This window comes from Pteropus medius, unplaced genomic scaffold (genome assembly GCF_902729225.1).
Source record: "Pteropus medius unplaced genomic scaffold, Ma_sr-lr_union100, whole genome shotgun sequence".
NCBI lineage: Eukaryota > Metazoa > Chordata > Mammalia > Chiroptera > Pteropodidae > Pteropus > Pteropus medius.
Genome location: NW_024344374.1, coordinates 2,565,660 through 2,583,794, shown reverse-complemented (window position 1 = coordinate 2,583,794; position 18,135 = coordinate 2,565,660). Strand labels below are relative to the sequence as shown.

The window sequence follows — 18,135 nt, the reverse complement described above, 5'->3', positions numbered from 1 at the left end:
GATTTCTGTGCAGAAGCCTCATCGTCACTGCCACCAAGTTATCTTGGTTTTCAAACCAATTTCAACTACGCAGGTGAAACGTTGCATAGCTACGCCATTTAGTGAGCTTCTTGACAAAAAAAAGAATCTACTCCTTGAGATGTTAGGTTCACGTAGCAACGCTGCAGACCGAGACATGGCTGAGAAGCGCTAATGAGACCAAGAGACGGTCCACAGCTGCCTTAGGAGGGAGAGCGAGCGTCGTCGTGGAACTGGGCCTCGGATAAGGCTACTTGGCAGAAAGAAATACAGAGAAACCACCCCAACCCTCCCCTGGGGAGCCTCGGGAGGAGTGAGAGGGAGGGGCACAGGACCGTGGAGAAGGGTGAGCATAGACTGGGGATAATCAAGCTCGAAATGTTTAATTGACTTATTGAGCTCTCTGGCAAGCTAAGTCACTAGGAAGCCTGTAGCAGTTTGGCTGGCAACGAAGAAGTGCATGTGGGCACCAGTGATGAGAGGCCTCCTGGGGGAAGGGAAATCAAAACATATCCTTACCCTCTCTTGTTTGAAATCTGCAAAAGCACCATCTGCATATTTCTGCTTGCTCAAAAGCTGTTTCCTCCTCTCCTGACGTTTGGCACGCTTCTGGAATTCCTCATTGTGAACGTTCAAGTGTGAGGTCAGCTCCGCTGTGCTTTGCAGTTTGCTATCACAGTGCTTACACTGGTAGGCGGAGTTCTGCAGGCGAGGGCCGTTGCCTAGGATGACGAAGTCCCTCTTCAGGTCCCGACTGTGGTGGTCGGTGTAATGCATGCACAGCAGCTCGGCCGTGCTGAAGGAGAGCTTGAAGCACTTGATGCAGCGGAACGGGAGCCACTCGATGTCCGGGCCTTCGCCTCCCTCCACCTCGGCTTTCTCAAAGCTGCCTCTCTCTTCCTCTTCCAGCAGCAACGGCTTCTCGTGCTCATCCGCGTAGACCGCAGTGAAGTAGCCCCCCAGCTTGCTGGCGTGCTGCTTCTTGGGGAACACCCCCGGGTGGCGCTTCATGTAATGGGACACGATGCCCTTCTTGCTGAAGGACTGGAAGGAGCACAGGGAGCACTTTTTCTTCTCCACGGCTCGCCGGAGCTCCTCGCTGAGCTGCGGGGAGTCGTCCTTGGGTGGGGATGGGATGATGACCTTGTTGGGCTTGTCGCTGATGGTCCTGGAGGCTGCCAGGCAGTGGGTGTAATACGCATCGATGTCGTGGCGCTTCTGGTAATGGGCCGCCAGCCCTTTGCGTATGGGGTTGGTGTAGGCACACAGGGCACACTTGAAGAGGTTGTTCTTGCCCTCCGGCTGGGCTCGGACGTTGTTGTGCTTAATGCGGTAGTGCCTGGCGATGCCCTTCCTCGTGGAACAGAAGTACTTGCAGAGCTGGCACCGGAACACAGTGTGCGAGACCAGGTGCGAGGTAGAGAAGTGAGAAGTGGACACCGGCTCCTCTCCCACCTCCTCCTCGGTGATGGAGACTTGGGAGGGGCTCACTTCAGTGGTTATCTCGGGCTCGAGGGAGACTGGCAGCTTCGGAGGCGACTGGGAAAAGACATCAAATTCGGGCTGATTGTGATACTTCTCATAATGGATCTTGAGTTTCTCCAAAGTGCCATGTGTGTAAGGACACAGCTTGCAGCGGTAGGCGCCGTAGCCTTGCTTGAAGATCCTGCTCGTCTCCTCCACGTCGTTCTGGGCTATGTCAGCCGATTGTTCCACGTCATGCACAAAGTCCTCGGCGGTCACCTTGACGGACGGGTGTCGCTTCTGGTAGTGGGTCAGGACACCGTGGATGCGGGTGTTGATGTACGGGCAGTGCCTGCACTTGTAGACGGCGCCTGGGTTGATGTCGATGTCCTGGGCAAAGTCGGCAGCCTTCACTTTCATGCCCGGGTGCTTCTTCCCGTAATGCGTGAGAAGGCCATGCAGGTTGTTATACTCAGACTGGCACACCGTGCACTGGTACGGGGTGGAAGAGATGGCGGGGTTGGCTGAAGAGAGCTGGATGCTTTTCTCCGGGGAGAGTCTTGGATCCTCCAGGCATTCAGGTTCCTGCTCAGGGAGCGGGGTGGGCATACTGTTTTCACAATTCATATGGCCCACCAACTCTTCGGATGAAGGGATGGGATTCTCAATAACATCTTTCTCCTTGATGATATCCAGCAGCACCGACTCATCACCATTCATGGCCCAGGGGTGGAATGCTTGGTAGTGATTGGTGATGTCCCAGATGGAGAGAGCTTCAAAAACACAGTCTCTGCATCTGTACGTTTTGGCTTCAGCTGGCATCGTGAGAGAGGGAGGGGATGGGTCTGGCCCAGCCCAAAGTTTGGTAGCCATGTAAGTATAGTCAACGTAATGTTCTGGGTGCCTCCTTTGGTAATGTAGGAGCAAACCACTGGGCTCCATGTGGGAATAGATGCACCACTCGCAGTGGTAGCCAGCTTCTATCAAGCCATCTAGAAATGCCCACCTCATGATGGACGTGACTGTGGCCTTCAGGGCGGGGTGGTCCTTCTTGATATGCTTCCTCAGTGCATAGAAGTAGGGGGAGGTATACGAGCACTGCCTACATTTGAGTGCTCGCAGTTTGGTTTTGTCCCGCTCCACGCTGGAGGGGGAGACAAGCACGCAACTGGCAGGCTTCTTCTGGTTACGGTCACAGAGGCTTCGGATGGTGGCCGTGTGCTGCCGGATCACGTCTGCATTGGCCTTGAAGTCCCGGTGCTTCTTCTGGTAGTGAATGAGTACCCCTTTGACCGTCCGGTTCCCATAATCACAGTGCTGGCAAAAGAACATCTCATTCTCCACAGGGGGGCCGTCTCTCTCGGAGCTGCTTCGGTTCAGCTGTTGCATGGGGGCAGGGGGCCGAGGGGAGCCTTGGGGCCCCTCAGCCCCTCTCATCATTGCAGCTGTGGGAGGAGCCTGTCTGATATATTTGGCAGTGACCTTTATTTCTGGGTGTCTTTTCTGGTAGTGGACAAGCACGCCCACAACTGACCGATTGCTGTAGGAACAGTGTTTGCAGTAGTAAAGCTCAGTACTGAGGTCTGGTGGCGGGGGTTGTGGGGGGGGTGGGGAACCCATGTTGGACATTTTGGGAGACATTGGAGCACCCACCTCAAATGATAATTGAGAAAGGGCAGAGCCCCTGTCCACAGACACCATTCGCATGGTTTTCTGGATCCTAAAGTAGGAAGCCTTTTCTTCAGGGTGTTTCTTCTGATAATGAACCAAGACAGAATGCATGTTGGGGCTCGCAAATGAGCAAACGTCACAGTCGTAAACGACAACGGTGTTAACCGAGGGGTCCTTTTGATTTTCACATTCTGGAGTAAACGTCTTTGAAGGAGTGTTTTTATTAAACGTAGCTGGCAAACCGCCACCACGAGCCACGGGAGTGGACGTCGCCAAGTTCTTGGGCGCCGAGTTCAGAATCTCCCTCAGAGTCTGGGATTCCGTGTTGAGCCCTTCCTGCTGCTCCACGACGTAGCTGGAAAATATCATCGCGTTGTTTATCTTCACCGTGGGATGCATTCTTTGGTAGTGCGGCATCAGGCTTCTAACATTCGGGCTCGTGTAGGAACAAAACCGACAGCGGTAGATCAGGTCTGAATGGTCGAAGTTGAGTACATTCATGGCTTCCGGGTGGTGTTCGCCGTAATGCTGCTGCAGGTCTTCAAAGTTGGTGTAATCGATGTAGCACTCCAGGCACCTGTACACCGCACTGTGATCGTTGGGGTCCAAGATGTACCTAAAGCTGAACTTAATGTACGGGTGCATTCGCTGATAGTGGGTGCTGACGCTCCGGGCCGATTTGTTGTTAAAGTCACAGTGTTTGCAATAGTAAAGCCTTCCAGGGTCACTAAAGTCTGCATTTTCATTGTTGTGCTCGGTCCCGTAGATTGGCGTCTGGGTGCTGAGCAGAGCAGTATTGGAAATTTGGTGATCCTTCAAGTTTGTCGAGCCGTAATAATCCTCTTCATCTTCAGAAAGGGTGAGCTCGATCTCAGCCCCATTGGTGGCGTTGTAATCATGGGTGATGTTTCTGAAGTTGGGCTCCTTCTGGGGCTCACTGGCATCTCTCACCCAAATCTGTTGAGTTGAAAAGGCAGTGGGCACCTCCAGGACTGCCTCTGCTGGCTCTTCTTCCCGGTCCAACTCAACCTCTATCTCCACTTCATTGTCTTCCTCTTCCTCCTCGTCATCCTCGACATTAATCACCGCATCCTCCTGCTGTTTGGTTTGGTTAATTTTGCTCTGCAGGTTGCTTGCGATCTCGTCGATCCTAGTCCTCTTCTTCACGGGCGATAAATCGAGAGGAAAGTCATTAGCGAGCTTCCTAGAGGCCTTAGCTACAAAATTGTTCTTGGAGGACAACCCAAGAATTGAGGTCTGACTTTTCTTCACAGTGTTGCTGGAAGAGGGGTGGCTGTCTGTCTCACTTTCCAATGGTAGGCTGGAGGGCGGCCCCTCGAATTTTGGCAAGTTGTCGCAGAATGAGTGTTTGTGCTGCTGATGGACTCTTAGCCCTTTCAGAGTCGTGGTGGAGTAATTGCACATGGTGCATTTGTAAGGGTGCAGAGGTGGGGCTTGCACGGATGGCTGCGGTGGCTGTGGCGGTGGGGGCTGTGGCTGGGGTGGCACCTGATGTGGCGGCTGTAGCTGCGGTGGCTGTGGCTGTGACGGAGGTGGTGGTGGCGGCGGCGGTGGTGGCGGAGGCTGTTGCTGCTGCAAGGGATCCAGCATGACTCCTGACTTTCTACCATTGATGCTCGAGCTCTCATAAGACACTACGCCTTCATTCAGTGAGGAAGAAATGCTTTCACTCTGGGAATTCATGGCATCCCAATCTGACGTTGTACCCGTGTGACACTGTTTGTGAGCCCCCAGCTTTAATGAGCTCTTGCAAGTAAACGGACACTCGTCACATTTGTAGACGGCTGTCTTTCCAGATAAGTGGATGTTTTCTATATGACGGGAGATGCTACGTCGATGCATGGTGAGGAAAGGACAAAAAGGACACTGGAACCTGTTCATGAATCTTCGAAAGGGAATCCCCTTTGTCTCCAATAATTTGTTGCCGTCCGACCCCATGAGCTGCTCTGCAGACATGGCTGCTGTCTGGTGATCCATAGCATTTAAGCCATTCTCGCTGTCTATTTCATTTAACTCTTCATCAGAACTAGAGTCATTCAGCATGCTGTTAGTTTCCAGGTCGGCAGAAGAATTGGTCATGTCAGCCATTCCATAACGAGATCTCTCCGCCAAGTTAACAAGGCCAGAATTGTGAGGTGACTTCGGCTTCATCTGAGGGTAAGACATGGGCGAAAACTTGGAAGCTGAAGAAGAATTGGGTCTCATGATGGAGTTGCTGATGGAGCCCCTGTAGTTGGAGACGTTCGCGTTAGCTATCTCCCGGCTTGCAGCATTCATGGACAGGTAGGTGGAGTTGGGGGTGGGGCTGGGGGCGTTCTTGTTCTGCACATCAGGTAGATTCGTCCCTTCTTGTTGCTGTCGGAGACTGGAAAGGATCTTGACCATACTGCGGTGTTTCTTCATCATGTGGTCACACCAGCGTTCTCGGCGGGGTGTCTGGTAGCTGCACCACTCACAACAAAAGTTGCCTCGAGACTTGGTCAAAGGTTTGACCATGGATTCTAAGATGCTGCGCTCTACAACCTCCGCTGGCAGCTCCTTGCAGGGGTCTTGCAGGGACATGGGAGGGACCATGGGGTCTGGCATCGGAGCAGGAGCAGGTGGGGGAGCAGTGGTCTCCTTCAAATTGTTTTTGTGGTACATCTTCTGATGCTTCATTATTCTCGCCCTCCTTGGTGACTTGTATGTGCAAAACTGGCAAGAGAAGACCTTTCCAAATCCCTCATGCATCATGATGTTATAATTTAAGGATCCTGGAATGGGGGGTCCCACCGAACTCCCTTCAGCTTGGGCTCCGTGGACCTTCCTAGTGTGTTCTATGAGGAGGTTTTTTGACCTGAAGTAGCGGACGCAGAACTTGCATTGAAAAAACTTGTTTGTTGGTTTGGGATTAGGGACAATATGCTGACTGTAATATCCTGGACTGTGGCCATAGTAACTTCCGGTTCCCAATGCAGCTGCATTTTGACCTACAGAGAAAGCATAAGGTAAGTGGGAGGAGAAAAGCCAAGCAAAAGAGAATTAAGAAATTTAATCGTGCAAATCAATTTTTCTTTTCAATTATTCTTCATTAATAAACATCACACTCAAAAGGCCTAAGTGCTCAAGATGAGGCCCTGAAGAATATTAACGAAGCACTAACAAATGTAAACATATTACTTTTCATGGGAGAACACGCAGTGTTCTCATCTTTTAGGTACAATATCCTTCTCATCTCCATTAATGTGCCACATAGCTATAAAAGTACAACTGTTCGAGAGATTACCTTGTTTCCCAAATTGAAAGGAAACTAAGAGACAGAAGGAAGCTGAGAGGACAATAACTGAGGATACTCAAGAAGAGAAACATTGATGCCCAAACCACAAAAATGGCTTAAAAGAGCAAGAAACTCTGTAGAAGCCACGCATATCAAGAACCATGGCCACAGGCTCAAAACAGATGAGAGCAATGGCATATATCAGTTAGCATAGATTTACCTGACAAATCCTCAGCAATCACAAATTCATCCTTTATAGAAGAAAACTCCACCTCGGTCTGATTACCGGCATTCATGGACCCGGATCGTGGCTCATTAGCATTGTCTTCAGCAACGTCCGTTGGCTGCAGAAATGCCGTGTGGACATCCTGAATGTGCGCCTTAAGATCTTCATAAGATGGGGCTCTGAAGTCACAGCCATCACACTGAAGCACCTCCATGATCTGGGTCTACCCTCTCACATTAGGAACCTGTGCCGGAAGTCAGAACAAAACATTGTAAGGAATGCACTAAACGTGGACCCCAAGCTGATGAGGCTTGAAGACCATTAATGGAAAAATTCCGATATTGGCAGATTTTTCTTACTGAACTCTACCAGCTGGAATACTGGCCAAAGGCGGGCAGTCAGACATAATGGGAATGATGTCCTTGACTTCATAACTTCAAAGAAGGAAAAAAGAAAACCAGATAAACTTTATCTTGCTTGATATAAATATATCTTCTGATGCCATTTGTCAAGAAAACCCTCAATACTTCCAAAGTTTTAGTAGTTTCTGAATTTCTTGACTGAATTAAAATTTCTTGGCAAGTAAATACTGACTCTGGTTCTGGCTTGGACCCATCTTCTTTTTGAACTAGAACCTTCTCAGAAGTAAAAAAGGATGTTCACACAGAAGAAAGGACAAATTTCAATCTTTATTCACTTTTAATATTATAACACTGATGTTTTATCACTAAATGGTGAAATAGTACTGAATCTCAGAATGGTGATAAAGCTTTTATTATTTTAATCAATAATTTTAAGAAATAAAATTTAAAAAATAATTTTTTTATTTTAATTGAATATCTTAACTGATATTGGGATACACTTCTTTCCTCCCTTCCACAAACACATGAGTTGCTTTTTTTTTTTTTATGAGCTAAATGGTTATTTGCTTTTTACTACCTACCAATTATAACCTAACAGCTTCTCCAATCTAATTAGGTCATAAAATATCTCATGAGATTCTCAAACAACCAACTTCAGATGACAATCTGGTTTCTTGTTTAAAGTTGCACCTTGGTACCTCAATTTACATTAAGGCAACAGAAACTCATGGTTTGGAAGAGGGGCTTCTAAGTCATGCTTTTATCTTTTCCCACTGCTCTCCTTTATAAATGTGAAGTACATATTTGGACACAAAAAGTTATGAACCTAATGTAAAAAAATACTTGCCCAGCTACCTTCATTCTGCTATTTACTGTAAATATATGTATATATATATAACTGCACATTAATTCAGTGGAGAGTTTCACCATTAAGAAGTTAAAAATGTATTCGAAGGTGTAGTCCTTCCTATCTTAATATATATCCTGAGTTGAGATACCCAGTCATTACCTTAATGAAGTGAGTTATTTCACTGAGCTCACTGCAAACTCTACTGAGTCATTGTAATCTAGAACCAGATGGCCCAGAACTAAGGCTGTAGCCAAATCTTTCTATACTTTTATCGTATAGCAACTTTCTCTTCTTTCATTGTAAAAGATAAATTATTCCTGTAGGAGAACAAAGTCTAGTAATATGTCAATGGAGCAAAAGAAGCCATTGCAGGAGGATTTTCTATGAAAGAATGCTCCTGCTGATAGCCTGCTAAAATAACTTCTGGCAAGTCCAGCTCTGGACCGACTGAGCTTGCAGGGTGAGACGCAGATATTTACCTCCTCTTCTTTCACCCAGCAATTTATCCTTTTTCAATAAACACTGAACTGTGCACCAGAGTCTTTTCAGCTAACTAAGCCTCAATATTCCAGATACACAAGCTTTTATGTCTAAGCACCAACCCAAATTGTGTGGAAGAGGTTGCTATCAGCTCTGGATCAAATTACAGCAGTCACTGAGGCCCCACCCCACGTCTCCTTTCGCACAGTCCATTAGACCTGAAAACAAATTTTTCCATGGTGCAGACGACTCCTGCATTTAGAACACTTCACAGAAAAAAAGCAGATCATCCAGTGTGCACGTCCCATCCCCCAAGCTTAGTCCTTTCATCTCAGCCAAACAAGCCACAGCTCTGCTGAATGTGTTTATCACACTTTCAAGAGATATGAGCTCCTGCGTCACTGAAGCTCTAAGACTCACTAAGCTGCCCTAGTCCTCTGAGCTTAGGAGCAGCCATTTTAGCTCAGAGCTTCTCCTCCGTGCACAACATGGCTTCTCTGGGCTCTTGCAGGCTGACAACCAGACGTGAACGGTGGAAGGGCAGGCTGGGCTCCTCCTATGCCCTTCTCTTCCCAACAAAGAATGAACTGTTTTCATTCCTTTCTGAAAAGCTGCACCTTTCTCTTGCTCAAATGTCATGCATCAAGATCTCCAAAGGTTCTTTTATCCCATGATTGATATGCTTGTCCGTTAGTCCCAGCAGAGCACTGGCTACTGCAGGACACTCCTGGGCCAGACCCTGTTCTACAGCAGGGTTTGGGGGCGGGGTGGGGGGAACCTCCAGAATGCCTTGGCTTCTTGGGAGTCGTCCTTCCACACACAGAAGACATACCATCCGACTCTGCTTGCCAGATTCCAAAGTCTAATGACCTTTGTTAATCACCAGCCAGTCTGTCTGCATCAGCAGACCCTGCCAACAGACACACCCTTCAACACAAAGGCTGTAGCTATTCCTTTTAAAAGAGGTTCTCTGAAAGCTCCATTGTGTGGCCCAGAGGAAAACAAAATCTCTTCCCTTCGAAACTTCAAGCCTTTAGAAATAAACGCAACAAAAGCCTTTCTGCTGTGTATCTTTTGGAAAGTTTGAGCCTGGTTTCACAGTATCCACGAAAATTATGGATCTGCACAAGGAAAGCAGGGCACCTTCAGCATTAAGTCACCTACCCCGAGATGAAATTTATCTCTCTATACAGTTCTCTGATACTTGGGTGTCTTCTGAAGCTGTTATCAAGGATTCTAACTTCGCTGGATGCAAACACAAACCAACAATCTCCTTGTTCTGCTACAAAGGAGATTAAAGGGTTATGAGATCAGAAAAAAAAAAAAAAGCCACTGATTTGGAAAAAGAAGAGATGATGAAAGTGATTTCCTAATGGGTTCTAGCTTTAATGTTGCTACAGCCTCTACCTCAAAAATAGCTCAGAGCCTTATAAAAGGTTAATCTCCTGGCTGCTGAGAGAACCAGCCTCAGGTACGGCCGAATGGCCTTCAATCTGATGTCTGCACCAAGTCCTGAAATGAGGATGTCGCCTCCTTTGAAAGCCATTTTCTCTTTGTGTACACATTTCTCCTGAAGACGCTGACAAGAAGAAAACAGAAATTGCCAGCATGGCCTAAACAATCAAAGAAACAGAAACTTGACGTGTTTATGAGACTGAGGATGTACTCCTGTGCGACAAACGAGATGAGAGAAGAAGAGAATAGCGAGGGGGAGGCGACAAACGCTGGGCCTGAGGACGACCCCACCATCAACCACAGTATGTTTTTGCAGCAGATGGTAATCCTCTGAGAAACCAACAACGAGGACAAAGATGAGAAATAAGCTTTGCATAATTGACTGCTTCATCAACCTAGAAGGAGCAGCAACCTTAAAGAGCTAAACCAGACTGATCTGCTACAAAACTATGATTTAAAGTCAAAAGCCGTGATCTCATATCTACTTGCTTCATTTAAAATTTCTGTAATAATGAGATTAGCAATATTTTTTTTCCTCACTGACCCAATCAGCAAAATCAAAAGGAGAAGAAGAAGCTTCTGAACTAACTAAAAAGAAATGCTATTTCAAAAGGTCATGAGATGAATTTACAAATCAAATAAGCAGCGCCCCCACCCCAATCTCTTACCCCCAGTGCATTAGTTTCATCCGGTGACTAGACTCTTAAACACCACTCATGATGATGACGTCTGCTAGATGAATATGGATTCTTTCTCAAATAACCTAGTCCCCAATGCGATCAGTCCTCCTACATGAAACCCCTAGCCCAGGAGTTCCCAATCCCCGGCCACAGACTGGTACCGATCCGTGGCCTGTTAGGAACTGGGCCAGTGAGTGGCGGGGGAGAGAGTGAAGCTTCATCTGTATTTGCAGCGCTGGCATCAACGCCTCAGCTCCACCTCAGATCATCGGGCATTAGATTCTCATAGGAGCGCTGGTTCCTGGTGCCAAAAAGGTTGGGGAATGCTGTCCTAGACCATTCTAATTACTCATTACTCTTCAGTGCTACTTATTATCACTTGTTCGTTTGTTCGATTTACATTAATAGTTTGGAGATTTCAAAATTTGGGGTTTTGCTGGGAAACCCAAATCCAATTTTCCATATTTGACAAACTCTTGAAGTCATATTTAAAGAAAATCCAAAGATTTTGTTAATGATTTGGAATATACACATGAGGATGGGGAAAGGGAGGTTATGGACACAGGCTGCCCTTTCTCCCTCTTAAAAACACCAATTTTAATTTATACCATTTGCCCATACGCTTTCTATGCTCAGAATTCCAGAGATCCAAGATGCCTCTGTTTTCCTCCTGTGAAGGTGAAAGGAGACAATCCACAGCCTCATGGCGAGTCCTTCCAATTCACTGCCCAGAAGTAACTGGAGACAGGGGAGGCACCCTTGACATTTCACAGGGTTCTCCCAATCCTGCCACCATCCACCCTTGCCTGGGTCAGCTTGGCGAGCCCTGCTTTTTAAGCCTGCATGGCCCAGGAGCATAAACATGGTCTTCAAGTCAAAATCCCAACTGTCTCCAGGAAGAGTCCAACTTAAACACGCAGGCCTTGCCTGGATCTAACCTGTTCTCCGACTCAAGGACTCTGGCAGACCAGAAGTAAAGCCGTGAAGCACCCCAGCCACCAGGACTCAGCAGCAACTAATTATAACCTTCAAAGCCTTTGAGAAACAGAACCAGAAACACCATCAGGTGCTTTTCCTCTGTCCACTCCAGAAACCTAGTTTCATTTATGAGACACTGAACTCCCCAGTTCTCCTGAATCGCAACTCTAATAAAAGGCTTTAGTTAGCACCTGTTGTTTGTGCTTTTCTTACTTTCCTTTCCTACGAGTGGAAAAACCAATTATCCAAGGACAGGTAGTGGAATGTGTAAACTTTGGTATAGTTCAGCTAGGAAAATAGAAAAATCAGGAGCCTAAGGATTATTCTACAAATATATTTGTATATCATAAACTGTTGATATGATGAGGTTAATGTTTCATGAGCCCAAGGACCATAGTTTGGGAGGAATTTTCATGCTTAGGATGAAAAACAGGGCAGATGGGGGGATCACTAATTAATCCACTTGTGAATGTTGGGTTGCTATCCTTAGCAACACGGGCTGTTCTATATCATTACTTATCATTTACTCTTGTTATGGTCAAAGTGAGAATTCCAATAATTTAAAAATCATTGAAAAAATCTTTCCAAACAGGACCAGACTGAGAAATCAAAGAAAAATCTCTTTTCAGTAACACATATATATTACTGAAAAAGAGAGAGACTATATTTGAGAGATTATAAACATACATACATACATATATATATACTATACATGTAAAACTATATATATAGAACAATATGCATGTAATTCATTTTTAAATTTAATTTGAATTCAGATATGAGCATGTACACTCAAAATTAACAGGGAATCTGTTAGGAAAAAGTCAGTCCCCTTCTGAATTCAAGTACAAATGACATATGTACTATTTTTATGTTATAGTTTAAAAAAAAAATAAATAAACTAGCAAAATAAACCAACAAAGAACTTCCAACAACCAGCTACCTCCATCAGTCCCACAGCATTTGGTACTACTATAGATCCTGGCTCATCATGTGGTAGTGTCTTCAAATGTCCTATCAAATGTTTATACTGTTTGCTACATGATCTAAGCAGTTCTGTGTACTCTTGGCAATTCACCACACTAATGAAAGGTTTAACATATCAGGGAGGATAAATAATTAAGGAATTCAGAAGGGAGACACAGCTGTTCTTCAAAACCAAATTTTCGGAAGAGAAAGAATTAATTTGCAATCGCATATGTAACCCCCAATATGAGACTGAATTTAAATAGTAGCAGAGGAATACCATGAGACCTTGAATCTTGCCAATGCATATGGCCTCTGTTCTACGTGGTCGGCCTGGTCCATCTGTGGAACCTTGTATATAAGCACAAAGTCTGAAGCAGGCAATCTGCAGATTAATAACCCAGTCACCTTCTAGCCAAGAATGCTAGTCTTCAGGTTATCTCGTTTTAGCTTTGTTTTCCTGCATAAAGTTTTCAAGTATTACAGAGTAAGCTGGAGTAGTATTTTATAACAGATACCTTGGGATCGTCATTAAAACGAGATGAGCATCTAGGGATGTAATCTAAATGACTGAAAAATTGTCAGGTATGTGAATAAGAAGTGATTCGGCTGAGTGACCAGTTATGAAAGCAGGTAGTGAGTGTCTAATACAGAAAGAGATAGTACATACCTTCTGGAGAATTCATGCATTCCTTTGCAATGATATAAGGCTAATTGAGGCCAACAGACCAATAGGCAGTCTGCCAGCTGCCCTGTCCTTAGAAAAGGAAGCATGTGATTTGAACAAGGAGATAAAAGAGGAGAGAAGGGACTAGAAAAGAAAGGGAGGAAGCAGGGTGGTATCTCGGTAGCTTCAGACTTCATTGTCTGTAAAGGGGAATCTATGGTTCACTAGATAACTGTAATTCTGAGAAGTGTCCTGACAATATTCACCTTGAGAAACAAAACAAAACAAAACACCTCCTCACTCTAAAATTCTCAAAAAGCAACAATGACAAATGAGATCCCAGCTCATCTCGTTCTTTCGAATGACTGAAAACCATTCTAGGTGTTGAATGAATTCTCTGAAATGTCATGGTCCCATCAGGAAGTTCCTTGGAAACTTTGAAGCCATTCTTGCCCTAGCACTTAGAACCAGAGATAAGTGATCTCTCTCTTCTAGGGCCAAACCTCACCTAAACAGCAGAGACAGAAAATCACGGTGTTCTTTTATACACTCTTCAGAACGCTGGCTAGGTTTCCACAGACTTTTCATACTACAAGAACTCTCATTATAAAAATTGTAAAATTAAAGGGAAGTTGCAGATATGCTGCTGGGTCTTCATTACAGAACTGATTACGACGCAAAGTAAGCAGAAGCTACAGTCAAAGTCATCTCGCACATCATGAAAGACCAAACTGTGCCTTGAGTACCTCCTCTGTGGATTTTAAAGCTTGACTGATCTCAGGCCCTGGGCATGTCTTCATGGCCATAACTGTTGTGGCACAGAAGGTCCCGCCAACCACACAAGGTCTAAATTCTAGTTTCAGTGAACGAATCCGGAAACTATTTTAAAAACTTACCTTGCTCCTAATTACCATTGAGAGAGAGAGAGAGAGAGAGAGACCCCAAAATGATGTATGGTTGACTTGTGGAGAGTATAAGAAAGTTTTGCTAGAAGAACATCTTTTATTTGGGGAAAAGTCCACAAAAATCCCAATTTAATTCCTCTGAGATTTGCACATACATCACCTTGTGCTCTTGGTTTGCTCAGAAAATTCAGACAAGTCACTTCTATGAGATGACACCGACTTGTCCCAAGTCTGTCTCTATCAGTGGCACACAAGGTCCTGATCCAAGCAAACAATGACCTTTCCAGTCTAATTTTTAAATATCTGACAAAACTGATTACACATGCCTGGCACCTGGGTCTGTCTGTCTGTCCCTCCCCAAACCCTGGTTCCTGATTTAACTACCCTGTCAAGATAAAGCTCTAAGCAGACTGCTCTCTGGAAAGGTAACTAATGGCTGGGCTTGTGTGGATCATGAACACTTTCAAGTCTTCCAACCCAAGGAGAACATGATTTTCTTTTTTCTCCTTTTGGCCTCCATCTATAACAGAAGCCATTAGAAGGCTGTCCTTACTCCTTATTAAACTAACTAACTGGCCCATTCAGATCTATTCGTTTTCCCACTCATTTCAACAAATTAATAGAATCTTATAACAGGAAAAACACACTATAGTATGTGCTTATATATGGAATGGCAGATATCCCAAAATTAGGAAATTAAAAAAAAAAAAAAGCTAAGAAATTTCTCTTTCACAACCCCCAATCTTCTTTCAGCAAGTAAGTTTAATCCTAAAAATCACTGCACCCTAAGTGATTTTCTACGCAGTAAGTTAAGACATTTGTCTGTCAACACAACAATAGAATTTATCATGATGTGAAAACACTAGAGTGCTCAGCTACTCGGCCAAGCCCACACTCCATAAATCCTTAATGATAAATCTCGCTTTTGCCCAACAAACTTAGGTTTTTCAGTTTATTTGTTATTGGGCTGTTCTTAAAAAAAAAAAAAAAAAAAAAAAGACAAGGATACGGAAATGCCTATCTAGCAAATGAAAGAATTTGTTCCCAGCAGGTGTGATGACTCTGCCTGCCATTTTCACCTTGAGCAAGTCTTTTAAAGGCTTTACTTGGATCATTTTGCTAAATGAAGAGATTAGACTATGACGGTCAACCTTTTTGCACAAAGGGCGTGTTTTACAAGATTTCCTTCTCATATTTTGAGAGATATTTTTGACTTAATTCATTCCCTTACTTTTTATTGTTATTCAGAGACAGATGCTGTTTTATATGGCTGACTTCTCATCATTCAAGCCTGTGCTCAAAGGTTCCATCCTCCAAGGGTTTTTCCCTGACAACTCCACCTAACATCCGCCCCACTCCCATGAAATCCAGTCCCCTATGTGCAACCCTGACCATGCTTACTTTCTTTCTATCATCCTATGCGCCTTTATTTCCATCACTGTTGACATGATACCTACTTGTTTGTGGTCTGTCTTCCTCTGCTAGAACATAAGCATGCTGAGAGCAGGTCTATGCCTGTTTATTTACATTGGTATCTTTCACGTTGGGGACACATCACACAACAGGTACTCAGCAAATGTATTGAATGAATGAAGAAATGAATGAATGAGTCAGAGATTCTGAATTACATGGTTCTAATTGAACATAAAAAGATTGGTCTTGAGAATTAGATTCTTCTACTAATTCTATGTTATCATAGAGCAGTTTTACACACTCTCCTTCCCCAGCCTAGGGGTATCTGGCAAGATCTAGAGACATTTTTTGGTTCTCAAAACTGAAGGAGGGTGCTACAGGCATCTAGTGGGTGGGTGTCGGGGATTCTGCCAAAGGTTCTACAATGCACAGGACAACCCCGACAACAAAGAGTGATCTGGTCTACAATGTCAATAATGCAGAGGATGGAAATTCTGCCACAAGTAGTCTATAGGCATTTTCAGTCTTTGCATATAACCCACCCGCCCTTCTAAACCTTTCATGGGGTCCTAGCTAAGGAATCTCTGGACTAGATGATGAGCAAGTTCTCTCTCAGCTAAAAAATTTTGTGACTCTATGTTTCTAAGTGATTTTCATAGCCTTCATATCATATGATATCACAAGTTTTTAGTTTTATTTTTCTGATTTGGGTATTTTACTAAAAACTTTTCAAGAAAAACCCAAGATTAATGCATATTGATTGGTCCACTTTTTTTTTAGTGATAAAGTCTTTGAACTGTTAATGATCCTGCGGGATTTGTGGGTAAGGAGTCAATGTCATTAAAAATGACCAAGTTCTACACTTAGCATGTGGTCTCCATCTAAAATTTCTGTGAAAAAAATGATGCACATTTTCTTCTGTACAACATGTAAAATGATCTTCTCTCAAAATCACTCTTCAAAGATGAGTAATGTGTTCCTTTTGGTTCTTATATCCCTAGCAGCCAGCACAGGTCAGGCTCTGAAGAGATTTGTGGTATGAATGAGTATATGCGTACCTGCTTTCCAGGAGAAAATTAACCAGTGGTACCGACTCGAACTAAACATTTAGGAATTCCAGAGAACCTCCATGACTAGAAAAACAAAACAAAATTTAGTGCTTTGTGACACTCCCTTCACTCCAAAGAGTGAAGCTCATGAAGCCACAAGACTGATGAGTTGATTACCGGGACACTAGGAATTCTAAGACCCCATTTGTCCTTGATATTTGAGTAAGTGGCCATCTTCCTTTTCCTTGTCATCACCCATGGGGAAGGTGCTCTGGCTGCAGCATCCCATTCACATAATTATAACTCTGCTAAGCTATTCTGAACTGATGTGACACTTAGAATCATCACCTGGGTCTACACTTAAGACTATTTGGTTGCCTTCCCTCCACAAAAAACCCCTCCTAATTCTTGTTTTCAAGGATTCCAGAAAGTCTGAAAAACAATTCTCCTCCATAGCTCAACCCCGTATAAACATTTTCAGTGGAGGGCAGTATAATGAAACTAGGCAGGAACAGTGTTTTCTCTACTATGCTTCCTTCAAAAGCACTGAAATATATATTCCTTGTGCCTCCCTTAAATCAAATACAAGAATTCATTCTAAAAGTCTATTATCTATAGGCTCATAGTGCCCGTTAGAGAGTAGATATTAAAGACCATGTAGTTCAACCTGGTCCAATATCTTCATTTTCCAGATAATGACACTGAGGTCTTGGGAAAAATAACCTGCCCAAGGCTTCTGTAACATAAACTCTTTGAAGCCAGGAGAAAAAAAAAAAAAAACTTTTGCATTCCATAATTTAAGAATGGAAATCAGCAGTAAAGACACTCTATAAATGTTACTCAGTTCATTAACAGCTGTTCAAATTTAAAGTCCATGCCTCATATATTCTCACTAACACTAGTCTTTCTTCACTGGGGAGGGCAGATTCCAGAATAACCCCCAGTGTCTGCTCTAAATTCAACACTCAGGAGAGCAACTGCAAAGGTACAAAATCCATCGTCTGCAGTTTGATTGTTCAAAGATCTCTTTAGGCATGCAAGCAGTGTGCTCATACTTTGGAAAGACATTTGGAAGACTGAAAGTTGCTGACAAAGGTATACACAGAAGAACAAGAGCTATAACACTGAATTATCTTTCTTTAGAATCCAACCTCATGGAATCAGAACAAGGTTATGTAGTAGCTTTATGCCTGCCAAATCTACCCCATGAGAAACATCGTCTTGTTTCTTATGGAAAATGTACACTGCCAACAAAGTCGCTGAAGGGGCTAGCTGAATGAGCCTTAGAGGTATCTGGAAATATCAGGGTCAGTTCATTTAAAATGGAAAGGAGAAGAGCAGTCAGTCCCACAAACGTCTGGCAAGGAAGCCAGACTTCTCACAGCTAATGAGTGGCTCAGACCAATAATCCCAGAATACTGTTGAAATCGGATTTCATTTCAAATTATATATTGAGTTCTGAAACCAACTTGGAACATTTTACCCCATTTATGAATGTGTGTGTGTGTGTATTTATCTTTTATTTTTCTATATTCCTAGTAGATATCTATACCCATTTGTTGGATACAGAAAAGCAAAATGTATCAGAAATACGCTTCATAAGCATCTCTTATAAAACAAACTCTTTTCATAATAAAGAAAATGGCTTAAAAGTCAAGAAGATGCTGAGATCTG

The 18,135-nt window shown here is 44.1% G+C and overlaps 1 protein-coding gene across 17 annotated transcripts in view; it reads right to left on the bottom strand.

The window, feature by feature from the left end:
* The window catches only part of ZNF462 (zinc finger protein 462), a 128,641-nt gene that overhangs the window by 70,142 nt on the left and 40,364 nt on the right, over nt 1–18,135 (bottom strand). For 14 of the 17 annotated variants that reach the window (XR_005654488.1, XR_005654489.1, XR_005654490.1 and 11 more), the window contains exons 2-3: nt 6,651–6,900; nt 538–6,143 (exon numbers count right to left, since the gene is read on the bottom strand). Coding sequence is in view for 12 of the 17 variants with exons in the window: in XM_039870637.1 (XP_039726571.1) it covers nt 538–6,143; nt 6,651–6,870 (5,826 nt within the window). In the remaining 5 variants the exon portion in view is untranslated. The remainder of the gene's footprint in view (nt 1–537; nt 6,144–6,650; nt 6,901–18,135) is intronic. The other 3 variants (XM_039870645.1, XM_039870647.1, XM_039870646.1) reach the window with 1 other exon arrangement.